General features: G+C 44.1%; 2 protein-coding genes across 5 annotated transcripts in view; one reads left to right on the top strand and one right to left on the bottom strand.

Annotated features, from left to right (window-relative positions):
- LOC143211916 (uncharacterized) overlaps nt 1-16,200 on the top strand; it is a 353,326-nt gene extending 337,126 nt beyond the window's left edge. For all 4 annotated transcript variants that reach the window (XM_076430044.1, XM_076430043.1, XM_076430046.1 and 1 more), the window contains 10 exons: nt 6,268-6,715; nt 7,620-7,872; nt 8,324-8,399; nt 8,479-8,652; nt 9,056-9,427; nt 9,623-9,766; nt 9,995-10,208; nt 10,357-10,473; nt 10,565-10,768; nt 11,040-16,200. In XM_076430044.1, coding sequence (XP_076286159.1) covers nt 6,268-6,715; nt 7,620-7,872; nt 8,324-8,399; nt 8,479-8,652; nt 9,056-9,427; nt 9,623-9,766; nt 9,995-10,208; nt 10,357-10,473; nt 10,565-10,768; nt 11,040-11,266 — 2,229 coding nt within the window. In that variant the 3' untranslated portion in view covers nt 11,267-16,200. The remainder of the gene's footprint in view (nt 1-6,267; nt 6,716-7,619; nt 7,873-8,323; nt 8,400-8,478; nt 8,653-9,055; nt 9,428-9,622; nt 9,767-9,994; nt 10,209-10,356; nt 10,474-10,564; nt 10,769-11,039) is intronic.
- On the bottom strand, nt 14,668-17,014 carry Syx17 (syntaxin 17). Its single transcript, XM_076430049.1, has 6 exons — nt 16,857-17,014; nt 16,587-16,774; nt 16,281-16,476; nt 15,988-16,199; nt 15,638-15,854; nt 14,668-15,523 (listed from the first exon to the last, which is right to left on the bottom strand). The coding sequence occupies exons 2-6, from the start codon at nt 16,713-16,715 to the stop codon at nt 15,372-15,374; spliced, it is 906 nt and encodes a 301-aa protein (XP_076286164.1). The 5' UTR covers nt 16,716-16,774; nt 16,857-17,014; the 3' UTR covers nt 14,668-15,371.
- Nucleotides 17,015-26,985: the final 9,971 nt, after the last annotated feature.

Here is a 26,985-nt window from a genome sequence, read left to right as displayed (position 1 = left end):
AATCGCGGACGCTTTCCATCCGACTTCCAACGCGATCTCCGAACGAAAGCGATCGTGACAGACCATTGTCTCCCTCGAACCGGACGGATAAATAAAAGTTCCCGTTCTGAAATAGACGGACCCCAGCGACGTAGCCTTCCCGGCAACAAATCACCCGCCACGATAACTTTCTCCTATCGCGATTCCTGCTACACGTTACCGAAACGCCAGAAAATCCCTCCGCCAACTACCGTGCGTCTTCGCGCGAGGGCAACGTCGTGCCAAAAGGGCCATTTATGTCGTCGTACTTCTTATCCTCGAAGCGACGGGACTGGAATAAATTAAAACGACGATTTATAGTCGGGGAAATTAAGTTCTGGCAAGGGAACGAGTTGAGAATCCATTAGCCGAGTCTAATTTATCCAGTCTAATTTATTTATTTTCATAGAAATTTCTCTAAATGATAAAACGAAGAAGCACAGGTGCTTAACATTTTTCCGAGACGAAGAAGTAGGCTAAAGGATCTTGGCCTGGAATGAAGAAAAATACTAGTATCCATGCATCTCACGGATCTCCGATTTATTAATTTTGACAGCCGATAGCAGTACATACCCTTTCTACCTCGCCTCGTAAATCAACGAAGCATTCGTTCCTCGCATCAGTATATTGTACACTCACACAACTGTACATGCACACGGTATTAATTATGCAGCGCATTAGTTCGCGCGTCTCGGATCGCCTATCTTTTTTTCCAAACGAACGGTCCGAGGGTACGAATGGTACGTGAAAGCGAATATTTCTAGTCGCTATAGTGTATATCGGCGCATGATTGCCTGGATCGTAGTCTTTGCACCTGCAGCGAGAAAGTACAAACGGAGAATTTTCATCGGAACTTGTTCGATTGCGAAGTGAAACGTTCGATGGGTCGGCTGTTTGCGTCGAGATCCCCGTGACCGATACCGAAACACTTCATCGGTGGTAATTCAGAGACCTCGTGTACCTCCGTGGCAGATCCTCGTGGGTTTTGCTGAAAAATCCGTGACGAAATGCTACACTAGCATTTTTGCGAGTCGTGAACGGGAAGATGGAATTATTACAGGGTGCTAGAGAGAAGCTAATGCGTCTGGTCGATCGAGTTGCTCGAGCCATTTGCATCGATGAGTGGCCATTTACATTTGCTTAACAACCTGTTATCACTGCGCCGAGGATCTCGGCGAAATTTCTTACGGCACGTACCAAAGATTTAAATCCAGATTTTCTTATGAACGATGCACTGTTTATTTAATGAAGAGTGTTGGTAAACTGATAATCTGCTCTTGAGACTTTCTCGTTGAAAATGGCACTCGAAGACCTGTAAACATGGCAGCCAGCTCTCTAACCTCGTTTGCGCAAACATATAAAACATGTTCTTAATATTAGAGCCTCGAATAATCATCTCCTACATCTACAATGTACTTTAGATGAACTCTAGAAACTCTTGAAGCCGCAGCCTCTGAAAATGGCACTCAGATAACGATCTTGTAAAAACAACCTACAAAACAGTTGTCTAAAGGCACCAGCTGAGATTAAGACAATCTTCTGAGCACCGCGAAGGATGCACATCATGCGGATCCACGTAGAAACGTTAATAACATGATAATAAGATGTTAATCCGAAGCCCCGACCGCTGTCATGGCCGACACGAAATTCCGAGGGCCGTGACCACGGTTACGCGACATTCTTGCATGGAATTCCACGGTGGTCAACAAACTCAACCCGTCTGGTTGTCAGGAAACGACAGAACGGTCCTCTGCGAGCTGGTACGCCAGCCTGTCGAACAGGGAAGCGCGTTTTTCGTGATCCCCGACTGTGTGTATACTGCACGCTGTCTCCGGCGGGTAGGAAAACCGTTCGGAACCGGACCCGTCTGAAACGCGAGCCGAGCTCGTATTTTGCAACCGGTCCGGACACGTCCGGTTCGTCGGGAATCTGGAAAGAGCTCTCTAGACTACCTGTAGAACCAGTGTCCGGCCTGACAAGAAAGTTAACAGACGCGGAAGCACGCCGACACGCGACGATGATGAACGAGAGGAGCCACGGACACGATGAAAGCCGGATAACCGACTTCGATCGCGTCCCTAACTGTAGATCGATTTGTTAGAATCGAAGAGGAACATTTTCTTGTGGCGCAAAATGGCCAGGAAATTTTCGGGAGAAGCGGTTGCTGAGCCTTTGCACCCGCAGCTATTTCTTCCGTCCTAGAACAATTCCGTTTTACATGATTTTTATCTTCTCATGGATATTGGATTTGATTGGATACCAATATATTTTTAATAATGTAAACAAATGTTTTGAATAATGGCACAGCCATTTTTAGCGGAGACTCCCAGAGTCGCGAGTGCTAAGGGTTAATTTTCAATCGCCTAACGTAGGAGCACGTCCCACGATTCCGATTGGCAGCCAGCCCGGTCACGTTTTTCGCTAATCTGGTTTCACGGTTGGCCAATTATGCGCCGCGTGAGAGACGCCTTTCTACATTCCGGGCGTAATAACGAGCCACAGTGACTGGGCCGGTGTTCAGATTTTCCTGTTGCGTCTGTCTATCGGCCGCGTTACGTAATTACCGCACGGATATTTGTCCTGTCACGATCCAACGACGACGATCATCATCGATAGATCGGTAATTGCACCGCGTCCTCCGGCTGCATCGGCTGGATGCGTTCTAAATATGCAACCGGCGCGGCGTGCTAGTACAGATCACTACCGAGACTGTGATTATGCAACCGAGTATTTGTTTAATAGGGGATATGTCGCTGGGACCACTGTCATTTCGTCGACAGTGCGTCCACGAGCTTATACCACCCGACTGTTATTAGTCCCTTTATGGCGCCGGTAATAGTCGCATCGAATGCCAATCGCTTGGGCGATGTGTAGCAATTTTTAAACATTCTTTCATCCGAGGGTGTTTTATGCAACGCGTTCCTACGGATCGGACTTCTTGGAAATCGTTGGAGCTGCTTATGCATTCGTTTCCGATGATTTCGAACGACTTTTAGCTTAATGCCATGTCATTTCTGCTTGTTACACTTTATTACGGATTTCAACCTTCCGCGTAATTGGGTTGCGGAGGGGCTAGGCGGTGCTGAAGTTGTTGAATGTTTATTGAAATGATACTCTAATTTTTCTCCAGATTTCCAAAATCGTTTCCCGCGCCGGAAACCCCCAGAAGCACGGAGAACTCGAGTACGGGGTTATCGTGTTTCCAGTAAATTAATTAAACGTCGCCGGCAAAGTAACGGCGCCGATGAATATGGAAACGCAAGGGGAATGTAAAGGTGTGTGCACGAGAGCATACTTTCGCGGCATACTGTGCAAGCGATTACCATAACCAGGCCGCGATACAACTATAGCGGCGATCTATTGCTCGGACTTTCGTAAGTGCATGCGGGTAGGTTCATTTCGTTCTAGACTTTCGTCAAGATGCGGGCGAATTTCCATTGCGATCTCGTTCTCTTGCGTGTCTGAGAGGATCGTCGAGGGATCCTAAATAATTTCGTTGATTAAACACGTCGGGGAGATAGAGCAGAGAGGAAAAGCTGGTTCGAATTCTCCCTTGGCAATACTTCACGCGCCCAACCCGACGTCCATTCATAATCAGGCGAGTGCAACGCGAATCGATTCGTTTCGACGGAGATGTTCAATATCCTAATTGAAACTTCGTCAGGCGTCCTCGTTACGTGTTGCTGACTCCCTGCGCATTAATTTTGATTATCCAGGCGGTATTCCTGCCTCGTGATTTTTTACGAGCTCGTCTGCTGCTATTTGCCACTGAGTTTTTTGTATTTTCACAGATCTCTCACTTTACTCGTTTTAGTTGACGCAGTCGAGCAGAGAAATGATTACTCCTGAGATAATCCGCACAATGAAAATTAGAAACCGGTCGCCGCTCGAAAAATTAAACTGATTAATCGCGCGAGCCTGCATCGTCTCGGATGCATCGAAAACAATGGATGCAAAAGATTGCAGGTTCGATCGACGAAAGAATGCAGAGCCTATGGGTGTAGATGGAGTTCATAATGTCAGCAACTTTCACTCGCGACTTGACTGACTATTCCTCACCAGAGGAGCTCTAATGACTGGTACGTTCAGGGCTGCGAGCGTTCAATGTCATCTTTCGGATTGATTCCGTTTATGCAAACGTCCCCCTAATCGTCGGAACTAATAGAAAACGACGCTAAAATTAAATCTCTTAAACCTCTCGAACTCCATAAACATTGATCCATTTATCCATTCACCATTTCGAGTTAACCTGTGCTTTCCATCACTGTCAAACTGCTAATCGCAGTTGAAGAAAGTTTAATAGGAATGATTTCACCGATAGAGATCGAGTCTAGCAGTTCGTTAACGAAGTTCGTTAACTGTTCGACAAACAGTGCTCCGGGAGCCTAAAACGCGTCGTTAACGTCGCAAACAGCATAATGCCGCACGTGTCGCGATTACTGTACGCGTTCTCTATTCGGAGCTCGGAGAAAAGCGTTTCCGATGGCTCTAGACCCTAAAACCCTAAGGGATACGGCCACGTGGCCGAGGAGAAGGGCACCGAAAGCACAAACGCTGAAAGTAGACGGAACCTTCTCCCCTTAAATGGGGGGGGTCGATAAACTCAGTCGACTGTGAAAAGCGAAACAGAAACTTTAATCAAGTGCACTTCGAGCGCCGCGAACGAAACTGAACGAATCAGCATGCGGAATATTAACTACGCGGCTAAAACCGTACATAGAGTTCATTCAACGCGCTGCTAAAGTCGAAATTAATTCCTGGGAATAAATCGTCCAACACGCGGATTGTTCGGTGCGAGAAGCAGTTAAACAAATTGACTGAGAATTCGCTGCACCGCGAGTCACGATTGTTCGGTTTTATTGTAATCACGGGATTTTTAGACTAACCCACGAGGTTATTCTCTTTGGAGAAAATAGAAAATACTATGAAAATATTAATTAGCCGGTGAACATGCAGTCCCCCCCTCCTTCGATTGAATTGTTGGCGTAAATTTTCGTCCGAGTGAGAGATTGGTCGAAAACGTGAAATCGCGTAGGTGGGCGGATTTATGGATCTTTCACGCCCCTGTGCTGCCCACCTGGGCTCAAGAGAAGCAGATACTCGAGCGACACACCGATTACAGGCGTAAATTTGTGTTACAAACTCGGAACAGTTGCGAGATCCATCGATCTCGAACAGAAAGAGAAAGAGATGCGCCCTGCGACGCTCGCCGTGGGACGCGCGATGCAGTTTCGTCACGGGTACTCAGCCCGGATCGTCCTTGTTCCAGGATGTTACTGATCCATGTCCGACGGGATTTCACGGTCCCGTGATCGCCGGCGATATTGCTCTCTCGCGGAAAGGGCTGTGTGCTCATCCACGCGAGATAGATTGGAAATTGAACGGATCGTTCTCCACCCCTGTCGTTCCAGTGAAAACCCGCTTGGGGAGCTGTTAATCTATCGGAACACGATTTTACAAGCTTCTTGTTGCATCCTGCCGCGATTATCACAAAAACGCACGAACAATTAATTTTTCCTTGAAACCATGGAATGAGGAACACCAATAAACTGTGCAATTTATTAATAACGTTATCGTAGACATTTTTAATCGCCAACTTCGCTCGGTCAAATAGACAACGTCCCACAGCGTACAGACCACAGAGCCCCATTTCATGGGTTCCCTCTCCCCATATGTCGATTTATGGTTCTTCCATTAGGGACGGGGGTCCCGTGCCGCACCGCGGGAGTTCCAGTTCGAATCGTAGACAACAGGATATCGTTTCTACCGAAGACCAAGGGTTCTTATTGTTCTCTTTTGTTGTGACCCGACTGGTGATATATTTCCGTGTGTTTACACACAATATCGTATTCACGGCAAAGCGGACGGGGGAAGGTTCCGTAGATTTATGAGAGTGTCACGTGTGGATCACGCAACATTTTGTAAACCGTACAGCAATGAAACGTACACATAGCGTGCCAGGTGACTATGCGAGTGACCGGAGACTTCAATGCCTGCGCAGGCGAGATCGCGTATGATTTATATCGTTCTTTTTCTGTTGATGTTTAAACATCTGTGCAATGTTGTGCAAATATTAATGTGTTGACGTCATTTGAGAATATGACACATATATGAACAATTTCTCAATGCTGCTCTAATGATATTCTTATCAGAAAAAGCTTCTCCTTTATAATAAAAAAGAAAATAAATTTTTAGATGAAGATGGCAATATGGACTGGCGTGATTTGGATGGTATTTTGGCTGTTACAGAGACATCTTGACAAGGGTAGCGATCTTGCGGAGGCGGCGAGCGCGAGCGGACTTCGCGAACTCGCTCGATCCTTGAAGCAACACCTCAGAGGATTTGGTTCCCGCCTGGAGGATAGGCGCGAGTACCTCGAGGACACGTCGCGATGCTGCCTGCTTCAGGACAGGGCGTTCGAGTGGGCCCAGGAGGCTCGTCTCGCTGGCGAAAGAAGGGCCCAGCAGTTCCTGATGGCGAGGCCACCCCTGCCGCCGGAGCATTTCACGGAAATGATGGCGCTCGCCGAGAAGCTCGGTAACGAGATCCTCCTCGAACAATGCCGCATAGCCAGGAACAAGTGCGCGGAAGCCCTCGAGATCGCGAGGACCACTTCCGCACCCGGCAGCCCGGCCAGGAGAAGGTCCTACGCCGCGTCCGAGTCTGCTACATCCTGGGAGGACACTCTTGCCAAGAGTACGTAATATTCTTCCTCTATTTAGCCTCTAAAATTTTCCACGATTCAAGAATCTTGTATTTTTGAGTAACAAGCTTTCTCGATAGAGATCTTTATGTACTAGAATTTCTTCAAGCAATTTTTGTAAATTTTAATGAGCCGTAGAAATTCACGAATCTCATTACCTTTGCGATAGCAAGCTAATAGGTCGTCGCGCAACGTTAGAAATTCGTGAATTAATTCGAAGATGTAGGAATCAGATTAAAAAAGTTCATTTCTTATTAGTGTTTTTCGAAAGTGTATAAAATCTACCGAGCACACTTTGAATGCTTAACAATATTATACAATAGAAAAGGTCGATGTTTCTATTTCTACAACACCGGATGTAAGTAGCACGATGATGTGCACATAAACATGACAACATCAGTGTTCTTTATTGCAAAAAGTAACCTATATATTTATTCTATTGGACACTTCTAATTCAGATACGCAGGTCTGATGCATTAATCTTTGAAGTACAGCAATCTTTGAAACTGCTCCATTGTTTCACTATGTTTCCAATGTGGCAAAGCAAAATCGATTCCTATTTACGAGGTTGGTAAAAAGATCAACATTAAAACAGTTGTTCGAAACGATGTAACCAGAAAGAAATGTGTATAGTAATAACCATTTTCCTATTCTCCCTCTACATATTAAAGTGTCATTAGAAATATAAGATTGGGTAAATGGAATTAGGTAATAAAGTTATTACACTATAGCAAAAATGTGAATGGGTCGAGGAAGACTCTAGGAACATTGTAGGGTTAATCGAGCTGTCACAATTAATTGTTAAAGCCTACTAATTAACCGACCAATTGGTCGGTAGATAGGTTCATTATCATTTCCTGAAAGAGGATATTTTCTATCGAATTGCCCATTTACCAGGAACATCGTGGGATGACAGCGACAGCAGTGCATCATATGCGTGCCCCATGGAGAGCATAGGATCCGCCGGAAGTGGCGGAAGACCAGTGCTGGACAACATCGCGGAGCTTCGTGAAAGCGCGGAACAACTTTTGGATTGTTCACCTCCAAGAACTCCGCCCCGAAGTCCAGCTCCGAGACGACTTGTCAAGCCTCCAGTGAATTCGCACCTTCACAGAGCAGCCAGCATCGCACCAGGCATGAAGGCGAAAAAGTATGTTCACCCTCTTCGTTAATTTTTTCTTCGTAGAAATAATTTTTCTCCAGATTCGCTTAAAGACAAAAATTTCTTCATCTTCTCATGCAAATAGATCGAGCACAAAGTACTTTGTATCCAATGAAATCGTGTAACTCTTTTGTCGAGACGCCGTCCAATCATGTTCTCAACCTTTCCAAGGTTCGACAATGTTGCACGTATAATTACCCTAGTGAACGTGATTGATATTCTAATTAAAAGTTCCCTGGCAAGCGAGCACAGTCAAGAAGATCGCTCCGTGGGAGATTTGATTCCACGTTTTCGTCCGATTTTCCTTCCGCGTTTCCTCGCGCTCACGCTCGACACAATGGCCAACTGTTTATCTATAATAACTCCGTGACGCGATTATGCGGCGGAATTGTTACGTCGTGGTGGCGGCTGGTCGTTAACGAGGAATTTCACCTTGCAGAACAATACTGCTCATAATGAGGGAAATGATACAGACCGAACGAGACTACGTGAAGTCCCTCGAGTACATAATAGAGGTAACTGTCCGACACTGTGATTCGTAGACGTTGAACGACTCTTGCCGGATGATTAACCCTTCTTTTCAAACTTGTCAAGAATTACATACCGGAGCTGGTGCGCGAGGACATACCGCAGGCTCTTCGAGGACAACGCAACGTGATCTTCGGCAACGTGGAGAAGATCTACGAGTTCCACAGCCAACACTTCCTGCGGGAATTGGAACAGTGCGAGCAGTCGCCGATGAACGTGGGACAATGTTTCCTCAGACATGTGAGTTCTTTTTCAAACCTATTCAATCGAGGGTTCCTTGCGAAGGCGTCTTTTTTCTTCGAGGTTTCGTTCCGCGAGTTGCTTAACAGAATCGTTAGCGTTTCGGGCGATCTTACGGCTTCTTTAACTTGTTTTGCGACTTAAGCCTTCTTACGTGGCCGGCTGGTCGTGTAAGACTTGCCGGGTGACGCGAGGTATATTTACCGTGGCTTGGATGATCGGTGGAATTCGATTGGGGATCCTTGCGCACGATAGAAACGGTCCCAGTCGAGTGCAAGAGACACAAATGATTTAAATGGAAACTCAAGAATAGTGTTCATAATCTTGTGTTCTTGTGTGTTTCATCGTTTCATCGATCAATTAAAAACGTGAATGATCGATAAGAATTGCCTGTCTTTTCCAGGAGAAGAAGTTCTACCTGTACGCCCTGTACAACAAGAACAAGCCGAACTCGGATTCTTTGATGGCCGAGTACGGCACAGTGTTCTTCAAGCAAAAGCAGCTCGAGTTAGGCGACAAGATGGACCTAGCAAGTTACTTGCTGAAGCCGGTGCAACGAATGGGTAAATATGCGTTGCTCCTGCAGCAGCTGGTTAAAGCAGGCACGGATCTGTCCGAGCAAATGTCTGGTAAAGAGGAGAAGGATGAGAAAGAGGATGGCCTGAAGCCGATGGTCGAGGGTGAGGCCGATTTGAGAGCTGCCGAGCAGATGGTCCGGTTCCAATTGCGTCATGGGAACGATCTACTGGCCATGGACTCTCTTCGTGATTGCGATGTATGTATTGCTTCATTGTCCCTCTTGTTTCGAGGATAAATCAACCCGGAGTATAAACGATGGGTCTGATCGTTCGGTTGTTCATTTGATAATGCTGATTTGATATAAGAAATAAAAATTGTCTACTTGAATCGTAACAAACTGGAGTGTAATAGACAAACTTATCTTCTTTCTGAATACGTTCGACGACTATAGGTGAACGTGAAGGAGCAAGGCAGGCTACTGAGGCAGAATGAATTCCTCGTCTGGCAAGGTAAAGGCAAGAAGTGCTTGCGACAGGTCTTCCTCTTCGAGGATCTTATACTCTTCAGCAAAGCAAGAAGATTCCCCGACAGAAAGGTAAAGGAAACTGTCAGAGGTACACTCCATAAGTTGCCGGACACTTATTCAAATTTTGATAGCTACATCTAATCAAAATAAAACGATTACATCAAGCTGGGAGCTTGTATTCTTTAATTACCGTAATGTTGACGATAAGTAAGTGTCCGATGATTTATAGACGGGAGTGTGTATAGACAGTATCTCTCGTGGGCGATCCTAGCTAAGAGGCACATTGTCTGATGGTAGAACCTGGACATCTACATCTACAAGCACAGCATCAAAACGACGGACATCGGGCTGACCGCGGTGATCGCCGACTCGCCCACGAAGTTCGAGATTTGGTTCCGCAAACGGAAACCGGGCGACACGTACACGTTGCAGTGCGCGAGCGAGGACATCAAGAAAGCCTGGACGGAGGAACTGAGCAACCTTTTATGGAAGCAGGCGCTGCGAAACAGAGGTAAAATGCCTTCGAGACTCGCCGGGACGACACCTTTGTGTTGTCTTTTGACGTGCGGACCTTGCTCCGCTCGCGAACGTCCGTATGTACCTAACGATAATCATTGTTCCGCGGTGCTCTAACGAGAGAACGCCTTTTGCGATCGTAGAAGTGCGCCTGGCGGAGATGTCGAGCATGGGCATCGGAAACAAACCTTGTTTGGACATTAGGCCTAGCGCGGATCAGATCAATGACCGTTCGATCAGTGTAGCTCAACTCTCGAAAAGTAAGTAATTTATTGCAGACTGTTCCATATAAGGTGGAATCATATAGATTCTGTACAAGAGCATGAGATTAATTTATGGTTTTCTGAACAGCACCTAGATTTAGGAACTCGATAGCAGTGTCCATGTCCGAGGACTCCGGTCGCTGCAGCAGGAGGCCGCACAGTGTCATCTCTGTCAGTTCTTCATCAAGTAGCGGTGGTAGTAGTGGTCCTCCTACGACCTTGAACCTTGGACTGGACACCAGTCCTCGACCTCATCATCGCAGCACCACGCTCAACAGCCAATGCAGCGTTGGTATGTAGCGCTTATGAGAAGCCTTCCTTAGGATACTTAAATATATTGTATTGCTTAAACATTGGTTGCAAAGAATAGAATTTTATTTTGTCCCTACCGTACAGAGACCGTAAGTTGCCAAGCGCCTATAAACAGAATAGTAAAGGAGCTAAATAAAAATTTCTTTCTTAGCGTCGAACTAACGCTTAGTCGCTAATAGACAGAAGTAGCATTTTTTGAGAGGACAAGGAGATTGAGCATCACCTAACGCAACGAACCGATTCCGTTGCAGAGAGCGGCATCATAGCCGACATTTCGATCGTCTCGGACGACGGTGGCGACGGTACAGAGAGAAGTCACTGGAACTCGACCTTAGAGAGTCCTACGTCTCACCTGCCAGCCACATCGACGCCGCTTCAATCGCCGACGAGCGCGACCGCAACGACAACAGTTACCTCGGCTTCTTCGTCCGACACTAATCTCGCACCCTACGACCAAGACATGTCCATTAATTTATAAACGCCGCCCCTGAACAGGGCCAGCCCTAACATAGAGCAGAGTGTATATGTTCTCGATTCACTTGCGAGTTGTCCTCACAACATGGGTCCACGTTGAAACGTTCGATCATCAATCATGAAATATCAAAGAACCAATCGTAACGATTCAAATCGTATTAGATCGTGTTCGAGTATTCTCCCATGGCGATCGTAAGTTGGGGGGACGATGTCGTAGCTTGTAGAAGAGCCCGGGGTCCCATAGACCGCCGCCATCACGCTTACCGAGTCCCATGAACGATCGCCATCGCGATCCAAGGACCCATAAAGAACTTTTGTGAGCCGGCACGGCGCACGAGCTCGACTTTCAAGTGAATTTTATCTTTTGATACGCTTCGAACACACACACACATACATACACGTACACATGAATACACACGAGTACACACAGACACGTGTTCTGAATGGATCCACGCGATAGTTGTCACGTCTGAATTTTATAAACCATTGATTTCCAGAAAGTAACGACGGCAACGTGTATTTTCTTATACTGTCTCCTCCGAATCCACCAACGTGCTCAAGAGAATCATAGATAGAGATGTGTTCCGACGGGGTATATATATAAATAAATGAATGAATATAAATATGAATATAAATATATAAATATAATATAGATGTGTATGGCTGCATGTTTCAACGATGCGCCTCCGCAATTATCGCGAACGGCATGCACCGGTTACCATCTTTTCTTTTTTTCCCCTACCCCCCCCCCAAATGAACATTTTGGCATTCCTGGATACCAAGGACCGTTCTTCGTACTCTCGGTGGTACTCTCTCCTTCTTCTTTTTTTTAAATATTATTATTTATACGCAGTGTAGTTAATGGATCGATTGGCACTACGCGTCGCGACACCGCACGGTTCTCGTTCGATGAAACACCTGAAGACCACCTCTGTTCTATCTCCCTCTTTCTACCTTTTTTTTTTACTTTTTCTATGTCTCATTCTCTCTATCTCTCTCTCTTCAGGTATTCCATTAGCTCTTCAGGAATGTCAGGCATACCAATGCGCACACACACATACCACTTTGTAATATAATGTAATATTAAAGGTTTATACGATGTAGCCGCAAGTAATATAACCAATAGTCTCTATTATTTCCAGATTATATATATATACATACTATATATAGAGAGATATATATATATAATATTATATTCTTTTTATGTCAGTCATTTGCGAAACCCTCTATCACCTCTAGGTGTATACCTAGACACTGGCCTGTAAACGAAAGCCAAATTACCACCCCCATCACGAGGGAATATCTTTGCTCTGCGAGACCAGAAAATTATGAAATTTTGGGTGTGTGAAGAGCGTGTGTTGGTGTATATTACACAATTTTTTTCGTTGCCCTAACTTGGCTGAATAGGGTGGAAAATTGGCGGTGATCTTAACTTGAGAACTATGAGGGGTTGAGAAGTGATTCTACGATAAAAGTTGCTTCTTTTCAGTAGAACTATCAAATAATAAAAAATTCAATTATTTTAACAATCTCAAATTGTCCAATGCTCCGATTGTTCAATAATTCATTTTTACCCCCCCCCCCAGAATAACTATAACCAACAAAAAAAATTTCGTAATATACACCGATGTATGGGCCTTATATTTCCAAAGATTCGCAATTTTCCGAGCTTGCGGACCCGCCTCTTCGTTTGTCTTTTCGTTCTCAATTAAGGGAGTTATGTTGAGATCGGTACGAGATGTGGACGTTTTGCGAGAGCCCCTAAACACGAAGAGGCTTGAGCGAAGGAGATTCGCATAATCGTATCGATGCTAATTTCCCCCGAGGAGCCACGGTGTTTTCGACAGTGCAGGCTCGATTAGGATGTCGACTGATGCTTCCGGCACGAAAACGGGATGAGCATTGTGTTCGATGAACGGGACCGATCGCAGTGGCGAGCTTAGGCGACCTAAGGAAGAGAACGGACGAAAACGGCACACGAGTAACAATCAGCAATTATCCTGTCACAATAATTCTGTATTGTTACGCCGCGCTTCCGAGTCAGTCGATTAGCCATTTCTTTTTCGTTATAATTGCCAAGGTCTGCCAAGGTATCTCGGCGATACCTTCTATGGGACAGTGACCAAAACCGTTTCTTTCATATTTCCTGGGGTACGAGACCGAGAAAACTGTTTTTAAGGTATTTAAATCACCGTAGTTTGTAGCCCGTAGTGTGGATCTTTGCAAAGATTTTTTTCTCCGGCGCAGTCCGATGCACCCTTCCCTCTAATTTCAATTCTCATCACCGAGAGAGTACCGTTTCTGTCATTTTTCTCTTTCTGTCCTTATTTTTTTCTCCCGACGAGCCGTGATTTAGTTGTATTCTTCTCTCTTTCTCTATTTTTTTATTACGTTTTCTATCGACTCCGTGGATCGTTCGACGAGTCGGAAATAAATCGAGATCGATGGAAATCGGAATCATGCCATAAAATCGGTGCATCCGGCTGGGCATCCCGTTCCTTTCGGAAGCGAGACCAACAACAGGGAACCGGAAAGTAAGAGGAGCTTTTTCTATATGGTATTTTACGGAAACGAATTTTTCATTCCGATGGGGAATCACACGTACACACATACACAGAGACATACACACACGGCTTGGTACCGCTTCACGAATTCCAGGGATGTCTCTCTCATCGATGACGATAATAACACCCGGTACCTTAAGATACACCGATAGTCACTTAAACGTTACACGCTCGTAGATATTTATTAATATTTTTTTAAGTAGATCATTTTAGTCCGTAGACGATAAGTATCCCCCGCATCATTCTAACGAAATGTATATAAATACACATATATTTACATTGATAACATGATTATTTCAGTATTGTACTGTGTCTAACACCGATGTATTTTATTACTTGCTAAATATACTGTATTGGGTGCCTTTTGTAGCGAACGCTCGACCACCAACTTTTGTCTTCCTGTGTCCTCGAACTGTACAAAATAGTCTACACAATTTTCAATTCACTGCGGAAATATTTTTCAAAGTCCCGGAAAGTTATAACAGACTCGTCCCGTATAATCGCAGAAAGAAAATTTATGACGATTATTGTACACCTCAAACATATATTCGTACACTATCTAGAAGCTTGTAAATATTGCAATTAGTTTTTTCTTGAATCGATTCATTAAATAGTCTGAAATCGCGGTAATAGTCTTGAAAAATTACGCTTCAAGAGACATACTCGTATTCTTATATCTTCTTAACACACATTGAGCAACGCATTATTTTGCAAGAATCAACTTACAACTTACAACTTACAACAATCAACTTACAAAACGAAAATTCCGTTTTCGTAGCAAAGAAAGGAAAAGACTTTCTGATAAGGACAGCTGCGATAAAATCGCAATTCAAAAGACAAATTGCAGAACAATTTTTATTCGATTCGATTACATAGAATGAAATTCGCGAAACACTTTTTGAAAGCTCGATATTTTTTTTTAGGTATCGATCGAGATCTCGATTAGACTAAGTAAATACGCTACTACACTCTCAGGTCCTGTGATATTGCCAATGTATTTTTTCGGCGGTTGTTTATAAATAGAGTCCTACATTTAATTTATAATTACCTTTTACAAATAGTTTCAAGCGTATGTTTGGTGAGAAAGTGCAGTTTGTTTCCACGGTAAGTACATTTTCTCAATAGAAATGTATAAACAACGCTCCAGAATAATTTGGTGCGTCGGTAACGTAATTTTAACCTAATATAAACAACCCTACGCGACTGTCAGTGCTGCGATAATGCGATAGCAACGAAACTATCGCAGGATCGACGTGTTATAAAAATTGTCAATGAAGGCAGCGTTTCTTTAGTGTCTGTTCGTCACTCTTAGAATTTGAAGGTGCAATATACTATCGGATAAAACTAGTCACAAGCCATTTCGAAGACAACGTGTAATACTAAATATCAATGGTACAATTCCCCTGCTTCCCCATTTTATTTTAATTCTAGAAAAGAAATCGGCATTTGAAGTGGATATCGCGTATCACATCGATCAGTCCTATAAGATTAAAAGATATTACAAGCTTTCTTCTTCTTGGACTCAATGTCGTCATTCTCCTTGGGTCACAAATCTTTTTTAGTCTCTCGCAAATTCTCAAGCGAGGACGACGGTCTCTCCGCCAACTTCAATTGCTCTGTCATGGTCCGGTCTGTTGTACTCTGTGACTTTTGCATTTGCAACTGTTTTTTCTTTAATATCGTTGCCCCAGTAAATCCTACATGCACGAGAATGCAGATTACCAATAGAGAATTTTCTTCTAACCATTCTATTCCCGATGTCGGACATGTTTCCTATGATTCTCGAATGCAAAAGTAATTACTGTACTCACCTAACAAGCCACCACTTATGGCAGCGATTCCACCAATCTTCAGCCCTGCCACCAAACCTATCGGTCCCCCGAGACATGTACCAATTATGACCCCTGCTAACGGATATGTTGCAACTTTGTATCTCGCAGCCCTTGCAAGCAATTTTTCACCTTCCGTCACGTTTACTTCCGTCTCCTCTATGTCATTCTCTGCTTTGTTCACTAACACCCTCTGATCCTAATCACAAGAAAGCATTCTACACTCTTACAACTTTTCTCGAGCTCAACGATTTTCTTTTTAGTATCAATGATAAACAAGATATTTAAAGGTGTGATAAAATAATATGTAAAATTAAACACAATGAACTTACGGCCACCATCTTGTTGATATCGACGAACAATTCATGAAACTGGCTTATGTCATCTTGCAGAGTGTTCCAAGTATGCAGACATGCCTGCTCGTCATGCAGCTCCTGCTGTACTTCTTGCAACAGGACATAGCGATCGTTAAGTGGGTGCTCTTCTTCGTGATTTTCGTTTTTGGGTGACTCTGGTTTCGACGATGGTAAGTTTAATTGCAGTTCTGTAAACATGTACATGTTATTTCAATGTATTGCATAAAGAAGATTCAAACGTAGAATTTATATGAAATTTATTCATTTACCAAAATACTCTTCGATTGCACTCATTAGACTGTTGCGAGCATTAGAAACCCGCTTGTCGAACTGTTCGATATCACAGTCCAAAACCTGTGATCTGAGGGTCTCCATCTGGTACAATAATTCTTTCAGCTGTTTCACGAGCCTCGATACATTGATCTGTTCCTTATTCAGTTTCACCCAATCATGCTGTGCTTGATACTGCGAACGCAAGAGAAATGGATGAGTCAAGTATTCAGAAACAAAGGACAGTTGCGTAAACATATATGAAATAATAACAGCAAGTTTGATAGACTTGATGATAGACTTACTTTTAGAATATTAGCCTTGTGTCGTTGCAACAGATCAACGTGATGAGGTATAGCCACGTTGAAATTATTAATTTGTATCTCCAGACGCCTAATCGGCTGTTTGATCGAGTTTTTTGGCGACGACGACATCGTCCTGTCTGATGTCTATTGTTGTTTTCAAAGAAGCGTCACTTTGCTCTGCATATCAACTGTCCGATAAATTGTTAACCACAACATTCCATATGCATACTCGTTTCTAGATCGCACGGTAATTATTCTGTTCACACTCACATCGGAAAAATTTACATTGATGTTTCACCAAAATCTTCGATAGTCCAAAAGTTATTGACACGAACTTACTTGCGTATCATCTGGAGCTCGTAAAAATAAACATGCAACTGATACTGATTGTGATTGCGGCGTATCGTCTCACGCATTAGAATCATTTACGCACACGCAGCGACATCTGCAACGATCTGCGTGAACCCGGATCGCAGATATTAGTTCCACAATATTGTGTGTGTGTGTCGGTAAACTTCCAAAAATCAGAAATGATAAGGGGGCTCGAGATGTTTCGTCGTATTGTGCCAGGATGGCGCTACTTGTACCATTTTGGGATAAATAGCACTACTGTCGAGCGTGTCTGACAACTGCCTGTCTTATTCTACTTACTCTTTTACCTATTTCACTTGTCTGACCACAGCTTGCCCCATTCTACCTGTCTGACTATTTCCAGCCCCATTCCACTCGCTTTGCAAATGAAATACAATTCAGTAGAAATTTTAGAAAAATATAAGACAGTTGTTACATTACCTTTAACGTAACTGTTAACGTTCTTAATACGACTAACAGTTGAAATAAATTTTTATTTACCTCCCCTGCTATGTAGAATCAAATCATAATATTTTTATTTTCCATAAAAATTTACCACCTACACGAATTAATTTTTAGAATACATAGAAAATAGGAAACCATACATATATAGATATATTCTCTTTCTCTCTTGACATTTAATAATACATGCTATCATATTTTATTCTTCGTCTTCCGACACAGTGGATGACCAGAGGAATAAACAAAAAGACCATGTCCTGCATCGATCGTTGTCATATTTGTCTCGGAACTCAAAAGAACCAATAAAACCCAGCAAGCATCAGCAACTGCCAATGTTCATCTGGTGCAACAGGTTGAAGAGCCCCCAACAAGAAGCCTAAACTTTGTCTTCGCCAACAACAACATCCCTATAATCCTATCTCATTCAAGTATCGTGTACATGTAGAATAAAAACTGACTCACAAGTACACTCACGGATACATTAGACTGCGGTTTTCTGTGCAACAATTTTATTCCGTCTTTATTAACTTCTAGAAATAATTAGTCAATGTACAATGTTACAAATTTGTTCATTTTCCTAAATGCACGGAATCCATTTTAATACTAATAACGAATTAGTTTGCTTCCTACTCAACGCGAAAGCGATTCTGCTTGAAAACGCTCATCTTCCAATTTTCTTTCGCCCGTAGGATCGGACCGGTTCTCATATTTCATGCGCACGGTTTCCAGTTCCATTAAAGTGAAACAATGGCCAGAAACGGTGACCAGAAGGTCGCGGATCGTTGTTCCGAAAGGACGTACGATCTTGATGAGTTTCACGAGGGTCCGGCGAATGTACAATTCGGTATAAAGCCGATGAAGCTTTCGGTAATGAAAAACCGATTGCGACCCAATAGGCCCTGGGCTGCCGGTGACGTGTAATCGAGTCTTCTCTTCCGTCCCTTCACCGTTCTCTCTCTCTCTTTATCTCTTTCTCTCGCTCTTTTGGTACGCCTCTCGTACCCTCCTTTCTCCAGCCGCCATCCTGCTAGCTTCCATTAACCACCATACGTCATATATACCGCGGGGATTCGTTTTGCCCCGGTTCCCGGTGACCTTTTATTTCAATCAGCATTCGAATTACCATGAGCTATCTCAATATTCCGACCCTTTGAGCTTTTGTCACCGAAAGGATAGATGAACACCCTCGCCACGGACCCTTTCACGTCGTATCCATTTTCTGCGATGTCTTCCGCGACATCCACAACCCCATCATTTTTATTGTCTCGTTTGAATAGCGTGGTTCGCGGTATTTTATCCTGCAGCAATTTCTGGAGCCAGAGCATTTCAAATTTTATCTGAATGATCAAGAATGGTAAAGTATTTGGTTAATAGAATACTTGTACGATTGGTAGTAGGACGTTCGGAAAGTCATTTAGTCTTATCGAGGGAAAATAGAATACTTATTCCCTGCAGTCAGTAATAAAATCTGGGGAACAAGAAAAATTTGTATTTTTAATCACGGTGACCAAAAATTATTGGGAAAAATCTATTCTCATTCGTCTCTGTGTAGAAACACTAGTACATCGATTTCGAGCAACTTTTGTATACATAATTAATTTTGTCTATTCTTCTAGTTTCGCAAAGTTTCCCGAATTTAATGGAAAAGGGATACTTCTATATCGAAATAAATGAATGGGACACTCCCCAAAATTCGTAGCGACCGACGAGCGGGCCTCGCAGGAGAGAAAGCTCGAAAATCGAGAAGTTAATAGACGGTAAAACATTGTCGGAAGCCGGCCAGGATTATTTTCCGTCGGTTCCCTATATTTCCGTTTCTATTTCCCGTTTTCAATTTAAATAAATCTCCATCGGAATCGGCGGGCGCGTTTTTCCCCGGGACAGAGCGGCGTTTTCGTTCAGCGTTATTTTTGTATTCCAACGTGGTCCGGGGCCGAGCAGCAGCAGCACTGGCGACGCTCTTTTAATGTCAACGTTTACCATTGTTTATTTCCCGGGCGCTACGACCTGTTCGGCTCGTTAATTAGCAACGCGAATTTCAAGTCCCCGGGACTAGCTAGGAGTTTAGGTATAAATTCGGAAGTGGTATTATCTCGTAACAAAGGCACGTGCTCGGCATTCGAACCCCGCGGACTGGCTAGGAACAGTCGCGACTGCACCTTCGTTTGTTTGTTCGATCCTGTACAATAAGCTCGATACGCAATGCTTTACGGGTCAAATACGATCTATACTAATTAAAAGACTGCCGGATTCTTTATGCGAAATAAACACATTTTTTCGTCGATTTACAAGACCCGCGAACCTTGTAAAAATTTCCTCCTTTCTTTAATCATTTCAGTAAGTTGGAAGTAACACATAAATGTGGGAGTACAATTTGAATACAATTCTGATTCGAAAAAGTCTGGGGTCCTCCGTGACTACAAAAAAATTTTCTGTACAATTTTTTATACAATATTACTAGATGATTGCTACTGTGATGTTTCCTTTCCTAGTTTCGAACATTTAGATTTGTAATTTTACACTGTGCATCTGGCCACATTTTAGTGATTCTTTACAGAATTTTCCGAAAGATCCTAGTACGACATTATGCAATCTGCAAAGTGTGAGAAATGAATGGTTGAGAAGTGGGATAATATTTTTAATCAGGTTTTAATCGGTGTTGATTCATTTCGACTCCGGTTCGTATCCTTCGCTCCCGTCGAATCCGTAGCTAGTTAGGAGCCTGTACCGGTCTGATTGCAGACGAGCACGCTGCATTTTAATGGGCAATGCCTTCTTATCCTCTCGCACACAAAGCGTGCGCCCGCGCCTCGTTGCTCTCCTCCATTTTTCCTCCTCTGTTTTATCTCGTTTCCCTTTCTGTTCTCGGGCTAATTGTCTTATTCAAAAAAATCGATGGGATTGCCTTTTAGCCGGGCATCCGCTCTGTTGTCCTTCTCCCAACGGTTTTATTCGCGTATCACCTGCTGACAAACAAATCTTAGCCTAACTAATTATTCCTTTCTTCCGAAAAGGATTTCCATGTTTCTCTACGAAGGACTATCTGGATTTTTAAAAAGATGAATGATGTATTGCAAGTGCAATAATTTTTCTAGAATCGGGAATTTAGTGGTAAATTACTTTTCGGCGCCGCTGTATTACGGGCCACATATTCTATCACCGCGCGTTACGAACGGCCGCGTCTCAGTTTGAAAATTTACACAGGTGCCCGGGCCGTCTCTCGCCCTGCGTGTTCGCCGCTTTTATCAAACTTCTCGCACTCGATGCTCAACCGTGCCAGTGGAAAATGAACTTTCAACGATGCAACGCAACGCGTAACGATTCGACGGCGGAGAGCAACGAGAGTAAAGTCGTTCCGGGACGGTAACTCGGTTACCAAAGGGCCATTTTTGCGCGGGGTCAGTATCGCCAGTTTTCCCCCGGCTTCGGCTAAAACTGCTAAACTTGATTCGAATTCGTTAATTTAAATATTCCAATCTAAATTCAAATATTCCATACGCGCTCCTCCCGAATAGTTTTCCGGCCACCCTCTCTCTATCCGCCGGCGGAATTCGCGGGCTGATTATAGTCTGCCGCGAACACTATTCCACCGCTGTCTCGCTGATTTTCGTTTATACCTCGTTCTCTTCTTTGTACAATTTATTATTCAATATTTTAATAGTTTCATCGAATTCATCGCTCCTCGGCGCCGGATGGGAATTTCAACACCTTCGCTCATTATTAGATTGTGGATTTAATGTATTTATGAGACAATGAAATAGAAGGACTGCAAGAATATTAGTGGATTAACAGTTTATAAAATTGTGGCTCGCTGAGGCTGTTTCCAAAACACACATTCTAAAGCACTAATGAGAACATTTTCCATCGGACTGCTAATAACAAATCATGATTCGTGGTTCACCCTGTAGAATCGTGTATACTGCACAATACAGATAAAGATCGCAAATGATTGCACGGCGGCCCCAACGTGCACGGATAAGCAAGATAAAGAAAAAACGGAAGTAGACAGGAAGTTGGCAGGGTCGTTTCCGCCTCTTAATCGGCGCAGGGGGTTCAGGGAGAAGTTTAGGGGTTAGCGGGGGTTGAACGGCACTTTTCCATATATGTTAAGTGCCAGGTGGCGTCGCGGGCCGTTTTGTCTACAGAGAAACACGACAACTCGAGGAAATCCGAAAGGGGGCGTCGGGCAACTTTCTTTCCCGAGTAACAGCGGGGGAAACGCGTTCTCTCGCCCCATGGGGGTTGTGCGGGGGGTGGACGAGGTGCGAAGAGCTGAAAGAGGGTGCGACGGAGGCGGGGGACCGGCCTCGTGAAATTATTTTCTCCGCGGGACCGAGGAACTTTTATCCAATATCCACGGCGGCAGCTGGCATCAAATGGCCCCCGCGACCAAGTGTCTCTATGGGGTTTCGGAAAATGTTCGACCATGGGGGCGCGCAGGGGGTTGGACCGTGTTGCCAGTAAACTGCATCTTTCATTGTCGTTTAATTGAATCGCAATCTCGTTCCTCGAATTCCGTTACTCCGCCGAGGGAAGAAGGTTGTCAAGGTAAGGAATGATTTTCGCAACTGCGGATTCACCGAACCAGCAATGTAAATGTCCGAAATGTTTAAAAGTACGCGAGTTACTCTCGAGAGTCAACTTCGTCAGTGTACACGGTAGTGAGAGTGCTAGCGTAGACCTGCACGAAAAACTCTCGGAGAGCGAATAATAAGTTGAAACTCGCTAATGGAACCGTTCAATTTTTCCCGCGGCAAGCAACTGTCAGCTATACGAACGCCATTCGTATAGCTGAGAGTCTTCAGTTAGTTTTCTCTGCCATTGTATACATATATTTATACATATAAATAAATCGAACAATGGCCGGAAAGTATGGCCTGACGCAGAAGTCAGAGAATCCTCAAACCCTTAAACAAACCCTTAAAAATTTTTTTAAATTGAAGATTGCTCGGATGGACTGATTTGCGACCGCAGCTTCGAACGCCGAAACTACTAGCACACGAACGAGACCGATTTTCCAGTGGGCTCGACACGCGTCGGAGGCGACCGATTGTCCAGCGACGGCGTAACATTCGAATTAGGCTATTGTTACGTCGCGCCGTGCCGGGAATTAATTAATACGCGAGTCATCGATGACCGTTTGATTACTGGCTAACGCGGCCCGACCATTATCCGACGCGCGATCATCTCCGCGGAGGCCTGGGAGCAAACTCGCGCAGCCCCGTTGCGGCGTCGTTAACGATGTGGAGCGATTCGACCAATGTTTGCGCGACGGGGTCCCTCTATAAGCGTCGACCGTCGGCTGAAAGGACTCCCGAAATTGCGGAGAATTAACGCGCGGTTTTGCCACCAACGCCGATTCAGGCCCGCTTGAAATCTGCTGCGAGCCGGCAACCGGCAGACTTTGCACGGCCTGCCTTGTATAATCAGGGGAACACGTCGCTCAATCAACCCGCCCTGTTCACCTGACTTATTAACCGCTTGCTCACGACATTCCCATAGTACTTGTGAAAATCAAAAATTTCTCGTTAGAACGGTAAAGTGGAACAGCGACACGTGCATACTTTTCTCATCACTAGGCTGTGGATCTTTATGCATTTTTAGCAAAATTGAGTAGATGAAATTCAAAAATGTCGTCAAATTTAAAATATTGTAGATGTTGGTATACAGTAGTGGACAAAAGTTTAAGCACGCTCTAAAAAATACGATAACTATTTTAATATTGTACTATACGATTTGATCTTTTTGGGTAGCTAGAGCAATTAGTTTACTACAGGATGTGAAAAGAAATTTTTTCAACAATTGCAATTGATCGGAATTGTGGAAAGAATACTAAAAATTGCATTTTCAATTTTTTTATGTGGGCCTATATTGAAAATTTAAAAAATACGTTTTGTAAACGTTTTGTGAAAGTTTCATCGAAATCGGTTGATTCGGGAAAAACGACAGGCATTGAAAGATGTAAGAATCCTTAGATTGATTGCAGTTAGAGGCCGAAAATCGTGAAAATCTGCAATTTTTACCATCTTTAAACGTTTGTAGCTCATTGCAACGTTGACCGGTTTTGATATGTTTAATTATATTATTGAATATTTGAATATGTTTAATTATTTTTAATTAATAAATTAATTTTTTAAATTTTCAATATAGGCCCACATAAAAAAGTTGAAAATGCAACTTTTAGTATTTTTTCAACAATTCTCCGATCGATTGCAATTTTTGAAAAAATTTCATTTCACATCCTGTAGTAAACTAATTGCTCTGTTTTCCCAAAAAAGTTCAAAACGTATGGTACAATATTAAAATAGTTATCGTCTTTTTTAAAGCGTCCTTAAGCTTTTGTACACTACTGTATGACTTCTCCTCTATAAAAAACATTAAGGAAAGTAATAACAGACAATTTTTATTTTGCAGAAAGATTCGCAGTCGCAAATGAAACTGCACAACAGGTTTTCTACCTCTCGTTGTACTGAAAAACAGTGGGTTTGGATCTCTGTCAACGAGCTATCAATTATTTAGCTAGCACACTCGTAGTGTGCAACATATGCGCAACGAATTTGAACGCTCCACTTATCCGGAAACGTGGTTCTACAAAAATATAAAATCCATACGAAAAATTCTGTAAAAGCTCGGTGTAAAAATACGTCGTTCTACATTTCAGACTTGCCTTTTCGAATTCGCTTGTTCGCGGGTGTGGGGTAGGGAATAGTCGGAGTTCGACAGCGAGGGGAAGAAACGGTAAAGATGGAATAGATATTCGGTGGGAGCTGAGGGAAGGAGCTGCGAGTTGCTTGAGGATGGATGGAGAATGTTCGAACATATGGTACTAGAATGTAAATAGTTAGGGAGAGGGTGGGTGCAAGGGTTGAGGACACAGCCAGCGGCGGGAAAAGTGAGGAAGCATGAAAATGGCTAAGGGAAGTGGAGCAGAAAAGAAAAGATAAAAGCCGGATAATGGGGCGTGCGAGAATGGTGTGCGTGCGTGTGTGTGTGTCTATGTGGAAGCGAGAGGTTCAGGGATGAGATATTTTATACAGCGTTCTCCGTGGCTGCCGAAAAATAATAAAAATTCTGTTCCACAGTTCCTCATCTGGATAATCGTGGCGTTTGACTTTCGTTGCTGAGAAAGAACCAGCGTTAATTAGGTAAAAGGGATGAAAAATTTCGCCGGTCGACCGGGAAGACGACGAGAAGAAAAGGTAACGCGAGATATGCACGGTCGGAGAACATGTAATTCTTAGATAGAGCGAGCTGGCTCTGTCCATTAATCAAGACCAGATAAAGAACATCCGCCGACTCCTGACCATCGAACCATATATCTGGCTCGAACAACGACAAAAGAATTTAATTTCATCATCCGTGATAAAGAGCGCCGGCGCGTTATTTACTCGCAGCCGGAAATGGCCCGGCAAGTAGCGATACATTATCCCTAAATGCGGCGAATTTGTTCTTTCATAGTCGCGAATCTATTTCACGCGGCGGCGTTGCGATTCCTCTGGCAAATGCACGGACGCTGATAGCGTCGCGGAAAATTAAGTGGTGGTCCCTATGCGGCGAATGGACTGTTTTAACCGGTGTTTTAAGCTGCGAGAACAAATGGCGCTTGGGAGGAGATCCGAACGATAAAGTGGCTCCGTCTTTTTTCGTGTACTTTGTCCCTCGTGGTTGTATCGTCGAAAGTGTTCGTCAGGACATATAGTACAACTCAGAAATAATTGATCGCAATCAGTACAACTTCTAGCTGCACGTAATCTTTCGCATTTTGCCAGAATTGCGCTACAAAACTGGGAATCCCGCGGCCAGTTCGACCAGACGGGATGCAATATAATCACTCTAGAGCAAAAGTTAATCACGAGTTGCCGAGATTATAGTCTGACTGTCCATCAACGGCAGCCCGTGAGCCGCGTAATCCACAAAAAAGATATTTCCAACGAAACAAGGCTGTTTCCTTGTCGCGTTTCAGGAGAATGAACCCGGCGCCCGCCAGGGGAAAGCAATTTCTTCTCGTCTCACAAAGAAAGCAGCCCGTGACAGACGTTACCGGCGGGTTGCCCGGTGGCACGTGGTAGGGACAGATAGAGAGGAGAGGAGAGGGAGAGCCAGGCTCGCGGGTTTTCTACATCGCCGACGGAAATTGAATGATAGCGGGGGCGGCAGGACAATTACGAGGAGCCCATTGGAATTTCAATATCATAAATGACGCCGGGCTCCCAATTTTTCTCTGCGCGGCCGCGCCCGCCGCGCCGCGAGAGTGTCACTTTCGAAATTGAGCGGACTTTTTTCTCGGCTCTCACCGACAGGATATTAGAACTCTGACCTCGTTACGCTACCGAGCCATGATCGACCGAGCACCGTTTCGATCCATTGAACTTATTCCGCGTTTTAGTTAATCGCCTGGTCGCCGATGAATTCCTCGAGAACGGCTGAATAAAACTCGCCCAATTTCGTCGGGCACTCACTAATTTTCGGAACAGTACGCTTGGTCTGGCTCTGGCTTGCTTCTGGTCTACTAGGTGTTCGTTGAAACAAGTTGTGGCAGCAAATTTCGCGTGCAAATAGTCGAGCGAGTCGGCCGGCTGAGAAGTAATTTACATGTGGTACATAAAGAACTATGCATTGGAACTGTAAATTGCAACGACATTAAATATCGCAGAAAATTTTGGTTATCAAGTGCTAATACCTTTCCAGAGTTCTTTGCATTTAGACTCTAATGGGATCGCCGATTCTCAGGGTGGAATCTCCAGGGTTGAAAAAGGGCTGAAACAGGGGAGCAAGAACGACGATATACTGTTCCAGGGGGTGGGTAGAAACTAGAATGTAACGACACGTACAATTTACTGCCGCCTTTTTGCGGGATTCTACGTGTTCGCGTGCGCCAAGAATCCGCAGAACGCCCGGTATTAGCGGAACCGAGGGCGCGAGAAACAGGGGTTGCGGGGGTGGCCGGCAATAATTCTCCCCGCGACGATATTTCAATAACGCCGCATAAAGTATCGCCGTCCAGGCAGATATAAGCCCCGGTATTCAATGGTTGCCTATCAGTTGGCCGTCATGCGCGGCATTAAATCTGCATCCGATGGAACACGCCGCGTCGTGCCGGGTCTCTCTTGGAAAACCCGGCCCGCCGGAAGAAAAAGAATCTGCCGTCGACAACGACGTGTTCCCGACGTTTCTGTCTGTCCGTGATCCACGACGAAGAGGAATGCCTCCGTCTGTCCGTCTTTTTAATAACGAACCACCCCTTCAATCGCGAAAAAAGTCCGGAGAATGGGCTGGCTCTCGTTAATCGCCGAGAATTCACTGGCTCTAAGGGTGCAGCTCATGACGCGATTATTGAAGAATTTGAACGTGGAACAATTCGCTGTCGCGCTTCAAGGTGTGCGTAGAGTTGTGTGGGAATTGGTGATTAAAATTGGTCCAGAAGACGTAGATTAAAATTCATTTTGATTTCAACAAACTCAATAATTCTTTCTATACATTTTCTACATTCCTCTATGCTTTATATTTTACTCTGATGTTTCATAGCAAAACCTTGTGACGTTTTTAAATTTCTAAATTGTTGATTTTTAGTCAGATTTCAGTGAAA

This window comes from Lasioglossum baleicum, chromosome 9, assembly GCF_051020765.1.
Source record: "Lasioglossum baleicum chromosome 9, iyLasBale1, whole genome shotgun sequence".
NCBI classification, from domain to species: Eukaryota; Metazoa; Arthropoda; class Insecta; order Hymenoptera; family Halictidae; genus Lasioglossum; species Lasioglossum baleicum.
This window is presented reverse-complemented; position numbering and strand designations above follow the sequence as displayed.